At 36.3% G+C, this 18,865-nt stretch overlaps 1 protein-coding gene across 7 annotated transcripts in view; it reads left to right on the top strand.

Annotated features, from left to right (window-relative positions):
- RIMS2 (regulating synaptic membrane exocytosis 2) overlaps positions 1 to 18,865 on the top strand; it is a 473,994-nt gene that overhangs the window by 124,656 nt on the left and 330,473 nt on the right. For all 7 annotated transcript variants that reach the window (XM_064507622.1, XM_064507626.1, XM_064507628.1 and 4 more), the window contains one exon: positions 2,008 to 2,315. In XM_064507622.1, coding sequence (XP_064363692.1) covers positions 2,008 to 2,315 — 308 coding nt within the window. The remainder of the gene's footprint in view (positions 1 to 2,007; positions 2,316 to 18,865) is intronic.

Raw genomic sequence — 18,865 nt, 5'->3', positions numbered from 1 at the left:
TGATCTTGTAGTCATTCAAATTCTTATGTATTTGTATGCTTGAAAAATTATTTCAGATCTGGTCCTGTCATTACACTGACATATATATGGAAACTTGGACCATTTTTCAGCTGTGTACAAATCAATCAGAAATATTAAAGGCTTTTATTGTTATCAATTAAAGGAGGCAAAAATATTTCCTGTCTTTGCTGAAATTTCAATTTGGAACCTCTGTCTACTTCCTAACTTAATTAGAGAAGGGAAGACAGACCCATTCTAACATCTGTATTTGGATACTGGCCAGGTCTGAAGCATACATGGTATTGACCTTTGTTCTGGGGAGATCTAACCTGCTTCAGACAGCTTCTTAGGGAGTCTCTCTTTTTTACTGTGTCAGCACTTTGATAGCTTGTCCTGCTTGTTGAAATAAGACGACAGGAGTTCTCCAAGGTGGCGTATCAGTACTGTAAAATGGTTTAAGAGGGAAATTTATCAGGATGGCATAGTGCCACGATTAAATTAGCAAGTAACACCTACTTTTCCTGCCCCCAACCTGGCAGTTTGTGAATGAGGAAATCAGTGAGTTCAGTTTGAGTGAGAACTTTATACCTAACTAGCCTTCTATAGGGAGCTTTCATCAAAACATTTTTGGTGAGACTTGTCTAGACAGCATGGCCCAAATTTTCTGTTAGGTAATCTACTGAAGAAATCAAGTAAGATGCAGTTTGCAGCTTCTCAAACCCTTTCTGGTGGACTCAGCTATATGTTTTATGAAGAGAGAAACTATGTTTTCAAGGTGATTCAGCTAACTTACTAGCTGCATTTAAAGGAATAATGAAGAGCATTAACTAAGCCTTTGGTTGTATTGTAATGTGAAACAAGGAAGAAGGGCATCTCAATCTATGATTAGAACTGGAGGCGTGATAAACTGTGCTGAAGGCTGAGTGTAGACATTCAAGGAACATGTATAGCATATGTAAAAAATTGTATAATTTTGTCTGCAAAGTAAGAGAAAAAACATAGAAAGAATGGAAGGGCGGAATAAAAGGCTAGAGACATGAAAAAGGACAAGGACTAAAGGTTAATCAATGCTATATACATCAAAATTTTAAGATAACACGTTAACTAATTTGAATATGCTATTGTATTAATAACTGGCCTGTTATCTTTTCATTACATCTTGATGTATCGTCACATAATGTAAGAACTGAATGTAAAACTAACTTCAGAAATAATTGGCATTGGCAGTTTCCTTCACTGTCAGGTGACTAAGTTGATCAGATAAAAAAAACTCAAGAAAACACATTTTGTAATATTAAAAATCTCATAACTAAGTGCACAATCCCTCAACTGGGAAGCTTTAGTCATGTTAATAATTTAGTAAGTGTACAGTAAAAGTTATGACTTTGAAATGGAGAAACTCACTGCCCTGTATATTACTATTTTATTTAAAAATGGCTTTCATTTGCAATAGCTTTGAGAATCAAATGACTTCTTGAAGTCATCTTCTTCAGGTAAATGCAAGGTACAGAGCCCACCTGATGTAAATCAGCAAAGCATTTTGGAGGATGATAAAATCATTTGTTTGCAACAGCAGAGAATCTTTTCCAGTGTTCCTTTCTCTAACTTAGTAAGAGAATGGTGTAACTGGGTAATTAATTTTGTATATCTTTTTGTTTTTTATTGTCCTCATTGTTTAGTCTTCCTTTTCAAATCTGCAAATGCTAACAGGTATATGCTTTAAATATATACTTCTACTATTTATCCCATGTACTGTAAATAACAAAACAGAAGTAGCATAAAAATGTTTCGTATTTATACTTTTATTAAAATACTGTCTTTCAAGGTTGTACAGACAATTTTGTTGTGCTGTGGATGTATTTGTTGCAACTTTATCTTATAGAAGGAAAATTATATTCTTTCTACCTTTGGAAATGACAGCAAACAGTTGATGTATACTTGACCAAAACTTTGTAAACACTGTGTTTACAAGCTAACAGATTTTTCCATTCACGTATCTCTGGACAGGTAATGTGGGTATGTAACTTGTGCCGAAAACAACAAGAAATCCTCACAAAATCAGGAGCCTGGTTCTATAACAGTGGATCAAATGCACCACAGCAGCGTGATCAAGAAGGTGTTAGAGGTCTACGGAACGAGGAAGCACCTCAAGAGAAAAAAGCAAAGCTCCAGGAGCATTTGCAGTACCAAGGACCATCAGGTGACACATCCACACAAGCTTTGGACAAAAACAGATCTCAAGGGCTCACAAGACAGGACTCAGTTAAAAATAGTTCAAGTGTAAAGCAGCAAGTAACGAGTGACACATCAGACAGGTAAGAAAGCTTTTAATCTTTATACCAATAAGATCTGTTGAATTTTTGCTGCAAATTTTATTTTTTATCTTATTTTTATTCTTTTATCTATGCATACCAGGGTTTTTGAAACAACTCTATTTTAAGCAATAAGCACCTGAGGAGCCGTTTATTATGTTCACATAGTCATAGAGAGTGTGCTTTCTTCCTCCCTTCTCATAAAAAGAACACATGAAAAATGACAGTTGCAGTGTGACAGGCCTTGTCCCATGTTCCTGCAACTGCGTTGAAGCTTACTCATTGTCCTCTACAGAAGGTTTCTGTATTTGTTGTAACAACAGCTAGCTGCTTCAGTACTTCGTGGCAGAATTTTTGTAATTCTAAACTGCTTCAAAATAAGGCTTAAAAATGCAGGTTAATGGAAGATGGTGGCTGTTCAGACTGCCTAATTAAAGCATCTTGTAGTGTGTACTGTATAGAGAATGGAAGATGGTGAAATCTTTGTGTGAGGACCTGAATTTTTGCATGGTTTCTCATTTTCTTACTGTTAGTTCATATCATTAATACCAATGATTGTTCTTCTCTGGTTTGTCTCAGTGTTACCTGGCATTGCTTAAAACTGTGGCTGTTCTAAGACTAGTGCGATAGGGCTTAGACTTGGCCAGAGGCTGGAGGTGAAAGTGCCCTCTTTTTCCTGAAGTGATTATGCTAAAAGGCACCAGAAGGCTCTCACCCCTGCGGCTACATTTTACTGTAACACAAAAGTAAAAACAGTTAAATATATTGAGGTTCTTTCTAAACAAGACTACAGTGGGACTTAAAATATGATGGAAAGGGGAAGAAGAGAGTGAGCTTGGTCACGTGTTTGCAGGGAAATTATATCTTTTCTCTCTAGAGACCTCTACCTGCCTTGAAATTTGTCAGCCAGAGGACGATCATCTGGCAGCCTTCCTCTGCTGCCCAGCCATAACTTTTTAAACAATGTTTATACAACAACTTTGAAACAAGTTAGACAGCTGTAGTATCTTTTGCAATTAATACAATTAAAATTGTTTTCCTTTCCCCTCACCTCCTGTATTCCACCATATTTTATTTCCTATATTTGATCTTATTTGGAAACAGATTGAATGTAATTAATCTAACCTTTTTTGTTTTACTTACTCTGACAGTTGCCCTTTGCTCTGATTTCAGCTGATGAGTTCAGCACTTACTGGCTCTGAGTGCTCCTTAATTGCATTTGTGGTCTCTGAGAACTCTGCTATGGAAGCTGGCAGCTTAGCTCGCTGCCAAGGAGCAGCAGGCATAATGAGAGAGAATGATTCTTTCGCGCGTGCTCTCTCGCGTTCACTCTTTCTCTCTTTCTTTCTCGTTCGCTCTCTTTTTTTTTCTTAATTTTGCCAAGAAAATGGAATCATACATAATTTGATGACAGAAAAATAATTTGATGATAGACTAGCAGTTTCTTGTTCTTCTCAGCAATAATTTAACTCCCAAAGTGTTTTTATGTTATATGAATGCAGGGAGAGAGGGACATACAAATAAATATAAAATTCAGGTATGTAATACGCATGCATTTATTCTAAGCAGAGGTATATGATAAGCATGGACAGTATAAAATAATATTTATCAACAGGAAGAACATAGACTTCATGCTTAAGATCGGAATCATTCTGCTGATCATGATCACCACTACCCAGCAAACTGCTTAAATCCAGATTGCTCTTTCAGTCATTATCCCTCTTCTGTTTTATCTAGATACTCATTCTGATGTTCCTTGAGATACATGTATAAGTATACTTAGAATGTATTTATAATAAATATTACATGCTCTAGAAGGTTAGAGGGTCTTCTGAACAATTTTCTTGACTGGTGTTCCTCACATAAACTGTCTTTCCTTTGATTGAGATATTGAATAGAATTCCTTGATGGGGCTGTTAGAGGGGAATATCAACATCTCTGAGAGAGACTATCCCACAGTTCAGTGATACAGTTAGATCTTAAATTTGGATCTGTGATGCAATTGCAGTTCATAGCAGTAATACTGGGAAGGCTTACAATTTATTGCATTCAGCTGCTGTTAAGACATGTACGTAATATAGTATTATCTTACTAGTAAAGCAGTGCATAATATAGTAACAACAATTTGATATAATTTTAAGAGTAATTTTTATAAACCTGTGTATATTCTACTTATTGATCAAGTTAAGAAAACTTTTTTTTTAATCCATTTAAAACTTGAAGCTGTGATCAAGCAGTTATATTCAGTTTTTTCTATAGGCTTCTGGTCTCTCATGTCATCTTTTTTGAGTACTTTATGATAGGTCTTTATTTTCTTATCATTAACATGTTTCTCTACTGGCTGCTTCTTTCAGTTACATCAAAGAGGATCCTGATGGCTCTTTTGTTTTTCCTCAGTAATTGCACTCAGAGGTTCAGCTACTCTAGGATGCTAGACCAAGCAGAAAAGTCTTCCATTATTAAAATTTTTTCTAGTCCATATCCAATATTTAGAATATGTCTTACAGTGCTTACCCTGCTTTCTGTGAAATAAATACATGGAGAAGTTAGAGCCAGCAGGCATGTTATAGGATCCATTGTTACATTGCTTTCAGTAACTAGCCAGTTTATATCTGACATTGATTGAGGTGAGACTGACATAATTTGCATTGCATAGAGATTTTATGCCGAGGGCAGTTAAGAAGTAACCATGCACGGTGGTTTTCACAGGCATCCTTGGGAGCAGAGTGTGGATGCTGATGGACTATAATGCTAGACTCTTGAAAAGTGCCAAATGATATGAATGAAAGAAATGCAAAATATTACTGTCTGTATAGATTCAAATGGTCCATTCTGAGATCTGCTATGCACAGATGGGAGATTTATGGCTGTTATGCATTGCACTGCAGTTCTTTGATTTGTGCTATCTAGTTTCACATTATTTCTGGATTATACAAAAGGATCCTTTTTGTTATTTTGATCAAAAGCATTCATGCACTCTATTGCCCTCAAGACCTACACTACTCATCATCCAATATGTTATGTTTCCTTTCTAGCAAAAAAATTATCTGAAAAGATGTATTCTTTTTTCAGTCATTTTGTAGAAGACAGTCAGCTCGTGAAGTAGCTGACTTCTTCCTTCCTAAGCCAAAGCAAATGTATGTGATGTCGGTTGGGGAATGGGAAACCTTAATGCTCATCCAAAGCTTTTTATAATGTCATTCTGTTTGACTGAACTTCAGGTGATATTCCGTGTTTGAGTTCTACCATAACTATTTTTCTTGCTCCCAGTAGGACTGGTCAGTTGTGAAGCCATTCCAGTCATTTCCCAGATCTGACTTTTTGTGACATTCCAGGGGTGTTACTTCAGGAACCTCTTCTCTATGCATCTGGCCTTTCACAATCCTTTTAAGTGGTAGCTGTCTTGATGTATGAAAAAAGCCGTGCATCTTCCTAGTACTGGCTTATGACTGCATAACCATTTCTAATGCCTCTGTGAAATGCTGTTATGTAGTTGATGTAGACAAGAATTGATTACCGTTTTTTTTTCCTAATCGATCCTATATGAATCCAGAATGCTTTCCAAAGTTTGAAAATATTAACTCTAACTTCACAATACGTATTTTTTATACATTCCTCTATTGCTGTAAAGAAAGCACTCAAGGATATTTTTGATAAGGTTCAATGCAAAAAATGGTGAAAATAGTGTGAGAAAGTTTGTTTTCATGTCGCATGAGTTAATTTACTATTGCCGTATCTCTCAGAAAGTCAGCCATGTTAAAAAAAGAATGAGTTCTTGGTAGGTATAAAGATCATGTTGGACTGATTTGGAGCAAGACTGAGGATTAAGGCTCCATCACCCCTTTCCAGATTAACTGTAAGGATATGAGCTTAAATCATAAAAACCAAAATGAAAAGAGCAAACTGAGAGAGTGAGGAGCCACAGAGCTGTGCAACAACAGTATCTATTTTCCAGGCCAGCAGACACAGATAAAATAAAATATATATAGTTTCATCTCCCACTGCCGCCCTCCTTCCCTTCTCCTTTCAAAGATGCATATGTATTCTTGCGGTTCATTTTCTATCTTCCCTTTTCTTTTTTACCAAAAAAAAATAGGTTGTTCATAGTGGTTTCTGCCCACTATAGTGGGTCCAGGGGATGCATTTTATTCTGGGTAGAAGCTGCGAACAAGACTATCTTGAGGCTACTTGGGTCTGAAGATGCTTAGGCCATTTCAGGTTTTGAGGAATATTTTCTTTATGGAATATATACACAAGTGATTACCACATACAAAGGTTTTGTTCCATTGCATTAGCAATGGCAGCAGAATGAAAGTGGTCCACTGTGTCCCTTTGCCTTTGTTCTTGGAAGGAATGCCAGTCTGAGTTGGCAGCATAGGCTCTGTCTTCTGGGACTGCAATTGAGGATGACAGGGAGTGAAAGGAGATTAAGAAAGAGACCAAAACAAGAATGAAGAGGAGGAGAAAGGAAAAAACACACATAAGCTAGCTGAGAAACATCAAGGAGCAGCATGAATTAAATAAATGAAAACGTGTGTCCTTCTCTGTTTCAGGTTGCATCTTTCTCAAATAACTCTTCTTTAATTGCTGAAGTTTGAACAATGATTGATACTCATCGAGCACCACTGACAGGAGTTTATTGTAATTTAAAACGTGACAATGTAACAGAAGTCAGTCAGGTACATGTCTTTCTGAAAACTGGCCATTTCCCAAGATTATCACTGTTTTTCTTCTGCAGCCTAAGCACTTATGTCACAGCAGTGTAGTGCAGCCTCTGATTTTGACTTTCTGGTTTTGAGTACTGAGTTGAGAGATCTTTAGCTCAGGTGTCTTAAAAAAGTGTGCAATCTTTACTTAGAGTTGTGGATACTAAGCATATTTGAAAGTAATCTCAGGCTGAGTAAAATAGAGGCATTTTAACATTTTTATCTATGTTTTTACAAATGATGATATATTTCAAGACTGTGAGAAATACTGAAAGAATTATATATAAACAGTGTTTAAAATAAGGGAGTTGGGTATCCAAGAATCAGAATGATAATGGCATATACAAATTTCTACATATTTATAGTTCCTGTCGGAATGCACGGAAGTATCCAGTAAGGGCAACAGTGATTTTAAACTTTTAAAGTTAATTATATATAACTTATATAAATTGATTGTTTTTAACATCATTGACCACTGCAATGAAAAAATACTGAATTGTTGAGAAAGCATAAAAATATGCTCTCACTTCATGAATAAATCTAATGCTTAGTACAAGTATTTTGCAGGGAAGTTTGAAATTGAATCAATACTCCTTTCCGTGGATGAGTGCAAAGAGCTGTCGTTTGCTTCTGCTGCTGCTAGAACAGGATTCAAAATTTGGGCTCTGAAGGTACCATACAATATTTTGAACATATTAATTTACGATTTAAGTTTTATGGGATATGAACTGCATCCAAAGAAAGTTTTTGCCTGTGTCTTCCTGCTCCTGTTCCAGCATTTCTTCTCCATCCTGGTAGTCAGCCCTTGGCATTGTAAAGTGAAAGCAATGTCAGTGTAAAAATTGTTGTTTCAGTAGTTCTGCTTTTGTTTCTTGTACTGCTTATCCTTCCATTTCAGTATATGCTGTGAATGTTTTTTGTGGTAATAACTCAGAACAAATGAGTTAGGTTCTTCATAATAGAACTCCTCTTTTCATTATTTTCTACCTCTTCATAAAGGTTTAGGAATGGAGCTCACAGTTTTATGGCTATTCCCATAATTTTCCAAGTACAAACCAAAGCTAAGTTCTAAGGTCCAAGAAAGCAATCCTTCACTCTGAGTCTTAACAAAATAATTAGATGTTTATGATGGGAATAGGCTTCTCATAGTTATGAGGAGGAGTAGGGTATTTGGTCCCATCTTGTAAAGCCTACATGCAGGATCTCTGTAATAAGTACAGTTGGCAAACTTCCTGAATGGTGCTTGCTTTATCTGATAACAACCTACACTCAGAACTGTAATGCAGGCTTAATCTTTCATGTTTCTACCTGTTACTAGGACATTACAGTGGGTTGTAGCATCTCCATGCTGTTCTAACTTCTGAAAAAGAGAGGGAGCTTTCTTTCATCATTATCTTTGCAGAATGGCCTATCTCCTGAGAAACAAAACTCTTCCCGCAATTCCATTTGTCTCCTGCGCTCTGTAGGTCTCCTGCACAGTCAATAATGACAGGGCTCATACAGCATTCAGGACATGCAGCAGCAGCACTGTGACTTCATGGTTTCAGGACAGTGTATTTTTTTGAAACTTTAATTCCTTCTTTTCCTTCTGTTTTTTTTTTCCTTCTGGTTTTCCTTTTCCCACCTAAAGTACCAGGACAGCCATTGAGTTGTTAAGAATTTTTTTCAGATGTTGCTTTATGTAAAATTACTTCCTTTTATTATTATTTTAAGCTAGCCTTCTTTGGCTAATACCAAGTAGCAAAAACTCTGTGATTCTGACTGAGAATAGATAGAATTTGGAATCCTTTTTCACAGAAAGCTAATGTGTTTGGAGAAGAAAGAAAGGGAAGAGGCTAATTTCCTAACTGTAGCAGAATAAGCCTACTTTAGTATACAATCTAAAACTGCTGCAGTTCTTTTCAAACATTAAAGGGTGTTTTAATTAAATATGTAACAAAGAGGTCGAATCCCAGCTTTAAGTGAAAGTCTGAACTCAGCAGTAATTACAGAGCTATATCAGCCCTCTCTGTAGTGAGCAGATCTCATGTTGGTTTTAAGGAATTTCATTTTCATGATTTGCTGTAAAGCGCCTTTTAAAAAATAATTCTCTTGTAACATAATTTTGCTTAATGTAATTGATTACTTGAGTTTTCCCTAATTATACTTATTTGTTGCACTGAAAACAAGCACTTACTGCTTGACTTTTCTCTGAGTCTTACACTGGCTGAAGAAATAAAACAATAAATAAAGCAAAAATCAATACTCATCTATGAGCTTAGGAAGATGACCACTGTTTCTGAAGAGAGGAAACATAGAAGTCTAATGAAAATTCTGCCAAAAATAAAAACAATATTTGAGTTTCTAGCATTTGGTAGCACCAATATTGTGTTTGTAGATTTCTTACTGATATATATTACGTATCTTTATTTTGAATAATACCATGGGATCTTCATGTCATGTTATGACAAACCAATTTGCATAAAAGCAAGCTGGGAACATGGGTAGCCAGACACTTTGTACTGTTATGCAGGAGATTCTTGGCCCATAAAGCCTAATTTGTTACACAAACCTTTCCTTTCTGCCATATGCCTTACATTTTAGTCTGCATTATGAGGGACTTGTCCTGCCAAATTCAGAGATGGTGCCATTAATCTGTCTGTACCTCATGCACTGCAAGTGCTGGTGTTAAATCTCTCGTAGTGTAACAAGAGAAGAGGAGCAAGAACTGAGGAGCCAGAGGGGGGGTCATGCTAGCTGGGAGATCTGTTACTACTTCTCTGGTCTATTGCTATGCTCAGGAGGCCTTGTGCAAGCAGAGAGGATGTAGACGTAACGTAAATATCAGAGAGGAGGGCTAGAATGTGTTTGTGTGTCGTGCGGTTGTCCTTGTGGGTGTATGTGAGCACAGAATGGAGTGAGCAATCAGGAGAAAGCTGTCCCACAGTTGGGAAAAGTCTTTGTTTGCTGTTGTTATTCTTCAGAAGATGCAGCTTTTGAAAATGCTATGCAGAACACTTTTTCTTACGTTTTGGTGACATGTTTTGCTGAAATGCAAAATATCCAGGCCAAATCAGGGGAGTTGGAATATGTTTTCAGGTAATTGGAGAAGGTCAGAATGGGTCTTTCCTTCTGAGGGACCCTGTGACAGAGGAGAGCAGCCCATTGTCCTCAAGAGTAGCCTGGAGATTGGATAACTGTCAGCCAGGGTCTCCCTTTGCATTGATTATTTCAAATGGTTTGGTGTTAAAGGGAAGCACATGCAGCACTCTTTTGCTGGCTTCCAGGAACTATTAATGCAGAACAATCTCAGGGCACTCTTGATACTCAGTGCTGATACTCAGTATCTTTGGAATGGAGTCTGGCCTTCCATCACAGTGTTACGCTTCTGTTCATCACAGCTGTGTCTGCAACTGTAATACAAGACCATTCGTAATCTAAGTCTCTAAACAGAGATCTCAGCTGTGTCAGAATACTGGACGTTTTTATTAAATGCTAACAGCAGTTAACATTTATGGAATTAAATGTAGTATTGCTTTTAGCTAGATTACTGCTGAAAGAAAACAGTATCAGAAGAAATTGAGGGTGGTAGCATTTTTAATTTAATCTTTTTAATTATTGAGGCTGGTACCTTTCTGGGTTGATCATATCTTTTCAGACTCCTGTTTTGTGGACATTGCACAAACATGAATGTTAATGCTCACTGTGTATTCATAATCCCTAGTTGTGCTGTGCTCTGTACTGGAGGCTAATTTCTCTTCAGCAGTGTAAATAAAAGATTTTGTTTGAATTTCATATTTAAAAAATTGGTGTATAAAGGTGAACAAGTTGCATCTTTGGAGTGCAGCCCAGTGAAATGGCTAACATTTATTAAAGAATTCCTGTTAAGTCATGTTTGTAGTTTCTGGCAGCAAAGTGGTTCTGGAATCTGCAGGAAGCCATTCAATGAATGGGCTTTAATTTTCCTACTTTTTACTATATGTGCTGAACTAAAATAAAAAATGAACACAAAGAATTTTTACTGTTTTGATTCTTTGGCTCTTTCTTTGTGTCTCTAGAAGACAGACAGTAAAGCAGCTACTTCTTTAGTGCAATTTAATTGTCATTTATCTTTTAGATTGCAAGATTAATAATTTTAGTAAATGTAAATCTGTTTTACTAAGTCACATACGAGGAAAGGTAACTGAGGAGTGAATGTGACATGTAATAGGACCAGGCTGGCAATATTTTTATAATTAAATATTGGTACCATTTGGTTTTTTACCTTATCTTTGCATGGTTATTCTGTTTGCTTTTCTGCTCCTTCTTCTGTGTCTTCCAGTTCTTTCTTTTAAATCTCCTTTCCAAAGCCAAATCCTTGCATGTCTCTTTGTCTACTCCAGAGTGCCTTTTTTGTCTATCTCTGTCTCACCAATGTGACGTCTTACAAATACTGGCTAGGCGTAGAAGTGTTGTCAAAAGTATACTGATCGTGGTCCCTCACATGAAGACAGACTTGTTCCTTTTTTCTCTAACCTGGTTCTTTTTCTCTCCCCTAGCTCCAGCTCACATCTCTTCCTCAGTTTCCGACAGCACTGTAATCATGCATAAGTCTCATCCAAGATTTGTGGTGATATAAATGGGAGCTTCCCTCCTAGATTTTGAGAAATCCTCATTTTGTACCTTTCAGTAAAAACAGGTCTCAGTGCATTCTTTACTAACCAAAAGAAAGATGGCCATAGATGTTTGAAGGGAATATTCCATCAAATGAGTTCAGTACAATGTCATGTCAAGCTAAGTGTATGAGTGACCTGAAGTCACTGAGTAACTCGAAATTACACAGTGCAGTGTTGAAATCCAAGCTAATACCTGTGTATGATATACAGTGAGTTGTGTTGATGCAGCTTAACACTCAGAACTAGCTCTGACATCTCTGCACTGTACAGCATCGTGCCCTGCAGTCATGCCCTTCTGTTTGTGCAAGTCTCTTATTCTAGCTCAGGACAGCCCTAGTGCGCACTTCTGCAGTGTGGGAGTTTGTGGAAATGTTACTAGGGACCTCAGTAAGTGTTAATTTGTGTTCATAGAGTAACAAGAGGTTAAGTTGCTTCAGACACAGCGTTCCTAATTTCTGGTCCAGTGTTTTGTCAGTTAATATTACATAGTCGAATGGCTCCCTAGCTGTACTTTATCTGCAGAAATGAGTTTTCAGCATGATGTTTGCAGTAGTATGAACCATGAACTTTGCTGCAGGAAACCCGTTTTCTTCAGCAAAAGGAAAACAGCAAGGACAGCAGTCTTTATGGTAATATCTTGATAGAAAGCAAAGCTTTTTAACTGCAAGACATTTTTTCTGTAATGACTTTGTAAAAATCTTTATATGGACTTCAAATGATAGACTTCCTTAATGTTAAGTAAAAGAAAAAGAAATAGTCATCAAGTCAGATGAAATTAAAACAGATATCCTTTTTTTTTGGTAATTCCAAATAAACTGTCTGGCCGAAGAGGGGCATTGGATTATAAAGTACTGTGTCAGTGCACAAAAACAATTTTTGAATATTAATTAAATCTTATTGACTCTGGCATCAGGCGCGGGGATGACTGAAATGGGCCTTTCTCAGTTGTATCTCTGTGCTTCAGTTAGGATCATGAGGAGTAGTTCAGGCTGGAAGAGGAATCACAATTAGTTCAACAATATCACCTCCTGAATTTCAACAATTAAACAACTCAACAGTTAGTGCAACAACTTCACCCTTCATGATGCTGACATAATTGCATTTTGTCTAAAATGGACATACAATGATTTGTCTTCCTGTATCACTCCTTAACTGCTTAATAGAGCAAAAAACTCTTGAAAGAAACCCAGGTTAACATGGTTTTTCATTTCTTAAGAAAAATCCATGTATTGCAGGTGCATTACATGTCTAGTAGCTCAAGTAAATGCCATGATTGGAATATTTGTTTTGATTTAGAAAATACAGATCAAGATTTGAAGCAAGATGTTGGATCTTTGAATACAGGAAAGTTGAATACAAAAATGTAATGCTTTGAAATTGCTTTGGATGATGGTATATTGACTACATTACAGTAATGACCGATGCAGTGGCATAATCAGGATCATTTATTCTTACATACTTCTTACTTCTCTCCTCCTTCAAGTTATTAAAAGTATTCATATGAAAAGCCTATGTCGTATTTGTAGTTATTTACAAAAACTCTTGGTTATTCTCAGAGTTAATCCCGGTGAAAGTGATTAAACCAGGAGCTTTTCCTCAAGACAGGCATTTTTCATTTCATGCTCTATGTGGCATTTGTACTTCTCTCAGAAGCATTTTTCCTCCCTGAAAATGAAATTTACTTAGAAAGTTATATTGTGGTGCATCACAAAGTATCATGAAACCTCACATTTACGAAAACAATAAATTAATAAAATCAACCCTCCTCCTTACCCCAACGCTTTTAACTTAATGGCCAGCAATGAATTCATTGCCTTTACTCTGCTAATGTAAAAACTCTGGTGTTAAACGGAAGTCTTTCCAAAGTAAAATATTTACAGTATGCCTTAATGCTTATAAAACCCAGGCTCCATGACACTGTCGAAAGAAATGAATTCCAGAGATGTGTAATCATCAGGAAAATATTCTTCCGGTATGTATGAATTGTTTTATTCTAGTCAGCTTAAGATGGAAGCAACCCAAGAGACCAGAAATCTTACGATGACATGAATGAAGGATAAATTAGTCTCTTAGAACTGGTTCTGAAGGTATGGAAGCTTCCAACTTGTATGCACTGTGTTGAAATGCAGCAGAAATGAATAAACAGTCCTCTACGTAGATATGTTCTGGTAGCTCCTGTTTCACAAAACAAAAGGCCGATCTTTACTTTGCTATCGTTTGGAGAAAGATCTGTCTTCTAGTTTACTCATGTATTATCTTTTGTTTCCATCATAGATTACCTGGACACTTTATCACTCCCCACAAGTTTTGAGGCCCTTTAAGATCCAAATCAGTCACCTGGAAGTAGAGGTATTGCAGTAAATATCATAAGATATGCCCAGGTGACAGAAAATAATTTATAAAATTAGTCAAACTCCCAAGTTCACCTGGAATGAGGGCCAGTTTCTCTACCATATAACTGCACCATGACCTCAAGATCAATGTAACTGTATTTTCTTTTCATCATAAGGAGCTTTGTGATCATCCTGCTCACCTAAAAAAGTGTGTGTGTAAAGGATCTCATCCAAAGAGGACGAGAACTGTGTTTCACAAGGAAAGCATTATTCCCACTGGTTTTCCCTCCCTCTTTACCTGAGTGTGTGTTGAATTCGTCACCATGCTATGTGCATTTACATTATTAGTAACCATCAAGATGGTGTTGCAGGATATTATTTTTGCTGTCGGCTTTGTGCTAATCATGTCTTCTCTTAAACTGGTATGATTTGGAGAATAAAGTATGTATATATGTATATACATATGCACACAGACATGTACACTTATATACACACATGTATGTGTAAATATATACATGCACACATGCATGCACACGCACTAACTTTCTGTGAGCACTTTGGAAATGAGCTTTCCTCTTGAATTACTTATCCTGATGGGGTCGGGGGGGAAGACATATCTGAAAACTATTCAGTTTGCATTCATGGCTATCATTTTTAATATTTTACATTACTAGCTACGAATCCAAATGTATTAGTAATATTTTAGATCATCTTTTTTTCCTGAAAGGTTACAGATGATAACTTATGACAAAAATGAAGAACAGAAATAGTATAGCAGGTGAAGATTTCCATGTAGATACATTGTTTCAAAAATCTCTGTTTTAGGCCAGCTCTTCTTGACTAGTGAGACATGTCTCATTGGTGAACCACTCAGAACTGCAAATGAGGCGTAATGCAGGATTTAGGTACTGTAATGAGGTGCAAAGAAATACCAATTGATTGTGAGTCAGGTGAAAGTTAAATTGGTTGAAATACACTACTCCGTATGTACAAGCGTTCTGTAAGGTTCAGCATCTACTGCATATATAGCCTGCTGTATCAATGTGTATTACACGTACTCCTCTGCTTATTCAACCAGAGAGTGTAATGTCTTCTTTCTTCTGTCAGGTAATGCAGCTATTCCTGTAGTCAAGGAAATAAAGTCTCCATTAAACCTTTTCTAACTCTGATTGCCTGACTCTTATATCTTAATAGTACTCCTTTAATTCTGTTTTATATATATTTTGTATCACATGCATGAACATGTGTACGTATATTTGTTCATACTAAAAGCTTAAGTGGTGTAGCTATTCCAGCAAAATATCAGACACTGAGAAAAGTAGGGAACTGATTACAGTGATCATTCTGTGACCCAGAACTTACAAATGTTCTTTTGTGGAGAAGAACAGTTGTATTTCTCCTGTAGTAAGCCTACCAGTCTCACAGAAGTGAAACAAAATTAGCAGTATTTATGAATTGTTCTAATACAACCTAGAATCATGGTCTTGTAGATTAAAAAAGTATTTTCTGCTTTCATTTGACAAATAGGTGGGTTTTTGTTTTCGTGTGTGAAATGCATTTTCTGCTCCTGCAGCTGTTTAGGTAGAGTTAATTATGCTTTGGGTCAGGGCAGTGGATTAAATAACATGTATCCCTTGATTTTTATGACTTCTTGTTTTATATGGGAGATCTACCATCAATAAGAATTTTCCTAAAAAACATGCAGATCCATAATGTGCTTGAATTATATGTTGGGACAATGTGCTGGGTGGGAGTAAGGGAGATTTAGTGCAAGTCTGTTTTCTTTTTTTTCTGACATGGTGTCAGAACACAACCAAGAAAAGAATTGCAAAGTGCTCCCAGATTCAGCAATAGAAATGCAACCATAGCGTTATACTGCCTAAATAAGGGACTTCAAGAATAAGGCCACTTCATTAAGACTATTTTTGGTCACTCAGGCATTTTTTGGTCAGATAAATTTTTTTTTTGCTTGTCCTTATTTCTCTCTGTTGATTATATAGGAAGAAAAAGATGGTTAGGCTCCTAAATTAGGGACCTTAGGCATTTATATTTAAGTGGAATGAATCTGAGTGTCTGTGTTGATAGCTTCAGATAATGATTCAGGCAGTCTAAATTCAACCTCTGAATGTGCGTAAAACCTATAGCATCTCCAATTTTAAGCACAGAGTTTCCTAAGCAATGAAGCATAGCCTGTGCATAGTTAGAAATGCCAGGACTGGCAAGTTAGGCAGGAACTAGGCATTAGAACTTTGCTGCTGATCAGAGGGAGGCAACAAGGTACTTAAAAAGTAGTATCTGGAATTGTTTTTATGAACATGTCACATAGAATACAATATTTTTAGCAAAATCAAAAGTGATACTGAAGTTGTGTTTTATGACTTAAAAACATGAACAAATACAGTGTTGAGTTTGAGTTTTCTTGTTTGAAAGCAGAGGAAAAATCCATTTTATTTAGAAATAACTTCTATAGTTGAGAATTTAATCTGACATATGAAAATTTCAAATAGTAGAGCAACAATATTAAATTATTCACATAATTCAAATCGTTATGCAAACTGAGCCTCAGATACTTTTATTTTGACATTATCTAATTAAGTATGCACATTATAGAAGATAATACTGTTGGAGTACGTATGCCATCATATACATTATGCATATTTTTACATATGCATTGATATATATATATATGTACACACACATATATACATAAAATTAGCAAGTAGTATGTATACTAGTTAGCTCATATGCACATAGGGACAGCTTGTGGTGTATTTGCTTAGATTATGGGGATGGGATAAATCACTGTGGTAATGGTTAATAAGAAGGAATAACTAATAGTTTATTTAAAAAATGCCTAATGTCATGAACCTCTACAACTTTTATTATTCTGATCTCTGTTGGCCATTTTTGAGTTCTGCACCCCTTTGAGTGAGAGCAGCTGGTTGTTTTTGATTGAACTCATCTGATCTCTAACATAGATTTGCTAATGCAAATGTACTGTTTGGGGTGTGGGGAAAGCCGCTGATTGCAGACGCTTTTCCCTCTACCTGTAAATCCATCAATAGGCTTGCAAACATAAAATGCTTGAGAGCTTTCACTCTGACATGAGGATTTTGCCATTCATAACTTTCACATTTTGCTCTATTTCTTCAGTATGAGTCTTAACACAGTGGAGTTACATCAATATAAGTAGCATATGAGAAGAATAAGGCCCTTTATGGTGATTTTTTTTCTGTATTTCACTGTGTGCCCCAGCAATAGAACCCACTTGTGAACCCACTAGAGGCATGGAGGCATTTCTCTTACACTGTGCAAGTTGTATGTCTGTGTATGTCTATGTTCTGTGTAGTCTACAGAAGGATGAGGACAACAGAGATATGAGAGATAATTAAATATTTTATGTAATTATTTTTCAACTCTTCTATATCTTTTCATTTTTAAATAAAATTTCCCATATTATCTTTCAACTAATATGTTAAAGAATTCCATGGAGAGGTTTGTGAAGTCATGATCTAAGCTAAGTCATGATCCTTGAGCTAAGGAAATTAACCCATAAATGAAAGTTATTCATGTTAAAAATTGGTTTAAAATCATTATAATTGAAGGTATGCCTGGTTCTGACGCTACTGATAATTTCAAGAAGCAGAACTGTCACGGTAGAGTCATAGATGGTCTATTATCATTAAAAATAAAAGTTTTTTAAAAGATCATTTTTATGTTTCCCTTATCCAGTTTGATTGTTTATATCCTTCATCTCACTCATATTGGAAAGTGCAGCTTGTATGGTCAGTGCCAGTTTTTCTATCTGTCCACATTGGGCCGAACAGCAGGATTTCCCAATTGAACATATGGCAGATTTCCTAGTATCTGCCTAAGGAGCAAAATCAGACTTATCTTTCTGTCATGTGAGTTTTAAAAAAATACAAATTTTTAACATTGAAATGATTTATGATAAGTGAGCCATTTAAACAGATAGAGTCTCATACATCTTCATTTTCTCCCTTTCTTAACATGTTAGTTAAGCTGTAATTGGACAAAATAAAATAAAATCTCAGCTTCCAGTTATTTTACTTGTAAAACATGTTCTTTCCACACCGTAATATGTAGGTAAAACCTGATATTTCTTTGCCAACTTATAAAGAGTTTTTATACAATGGTTGTCAGTGGATCATAATTAATTGTCTTTTACATAGACCACGATGAAATTTAGAGAAATGAATTGTTCGGTCTCATCACAAGAATTTAAGCACATGTAATTAGGCACAGTTGGAGCATTTTGTTTAGAAAATCTAAGGCTAATCTGGAATCTCTCATCAAGACTTGGCCCTTGGGGCTGATGTAGCCTATACTCTTTGACTTTCTTGGGAATCTATAGATGTCAAGGTTAATTTTGGCTTTCATTAAAAAATAGACATTTGCTTGCCCTTTTCTTTTCCCCGTGGTGATAACATTAGTTGTTCTGAGAATTTTCACGGTTGGGCATGGTAAAAATATCCAGATGCCCTTAAAGATGCAAAATGGAAACTGACAGTTTATTGTTGTATTTTACACTAAGTGTAAGTAGATTAGTTGCGGTAGCCTTATAACCCTTCCAAGTGTTGAGGTATAGTGCACAAACTACTTCCCCGGCACTAAAAGAACAGCCCCAATATCCAGAACCCGCTAGAGGCAGGGTGGTGAAGGGACTGCTTTTGTGGACCTCAGTCTGAAGAATGCTGATAGGCAAGGGGCATGTGTTCACTAATTTACCTGGAATCAGGGTACTAAACAGCTGCCACTGCTGGGAATTACAGCTCAACATACTCTGGAGAAACAAAGTTCTAGCATCCTAAACACACGTGTAGGAGAAGTGAGTGGGACTCATACGTCTTATCTGAAGT

This window comes from Dromaius novaehollandiae, chromosome 2, assembly GCF_036370855.1.
Source record: "Dromaius novaehollandiae isolate bDroNov1 chromosome 2, bDroNov1.hap1, whole genome shotgun sequence".
Taxonomy (NCBI): domain Eukaryota; kingdom Metazoa; phylum Chordata; class Aves; order Casuariiformes; family Dromaiidae; genus Dromaius; species Dromaius novaehollandiae.
This window is presented reverse-complemented; position numbering and strand designations above follow the sequence as displayed.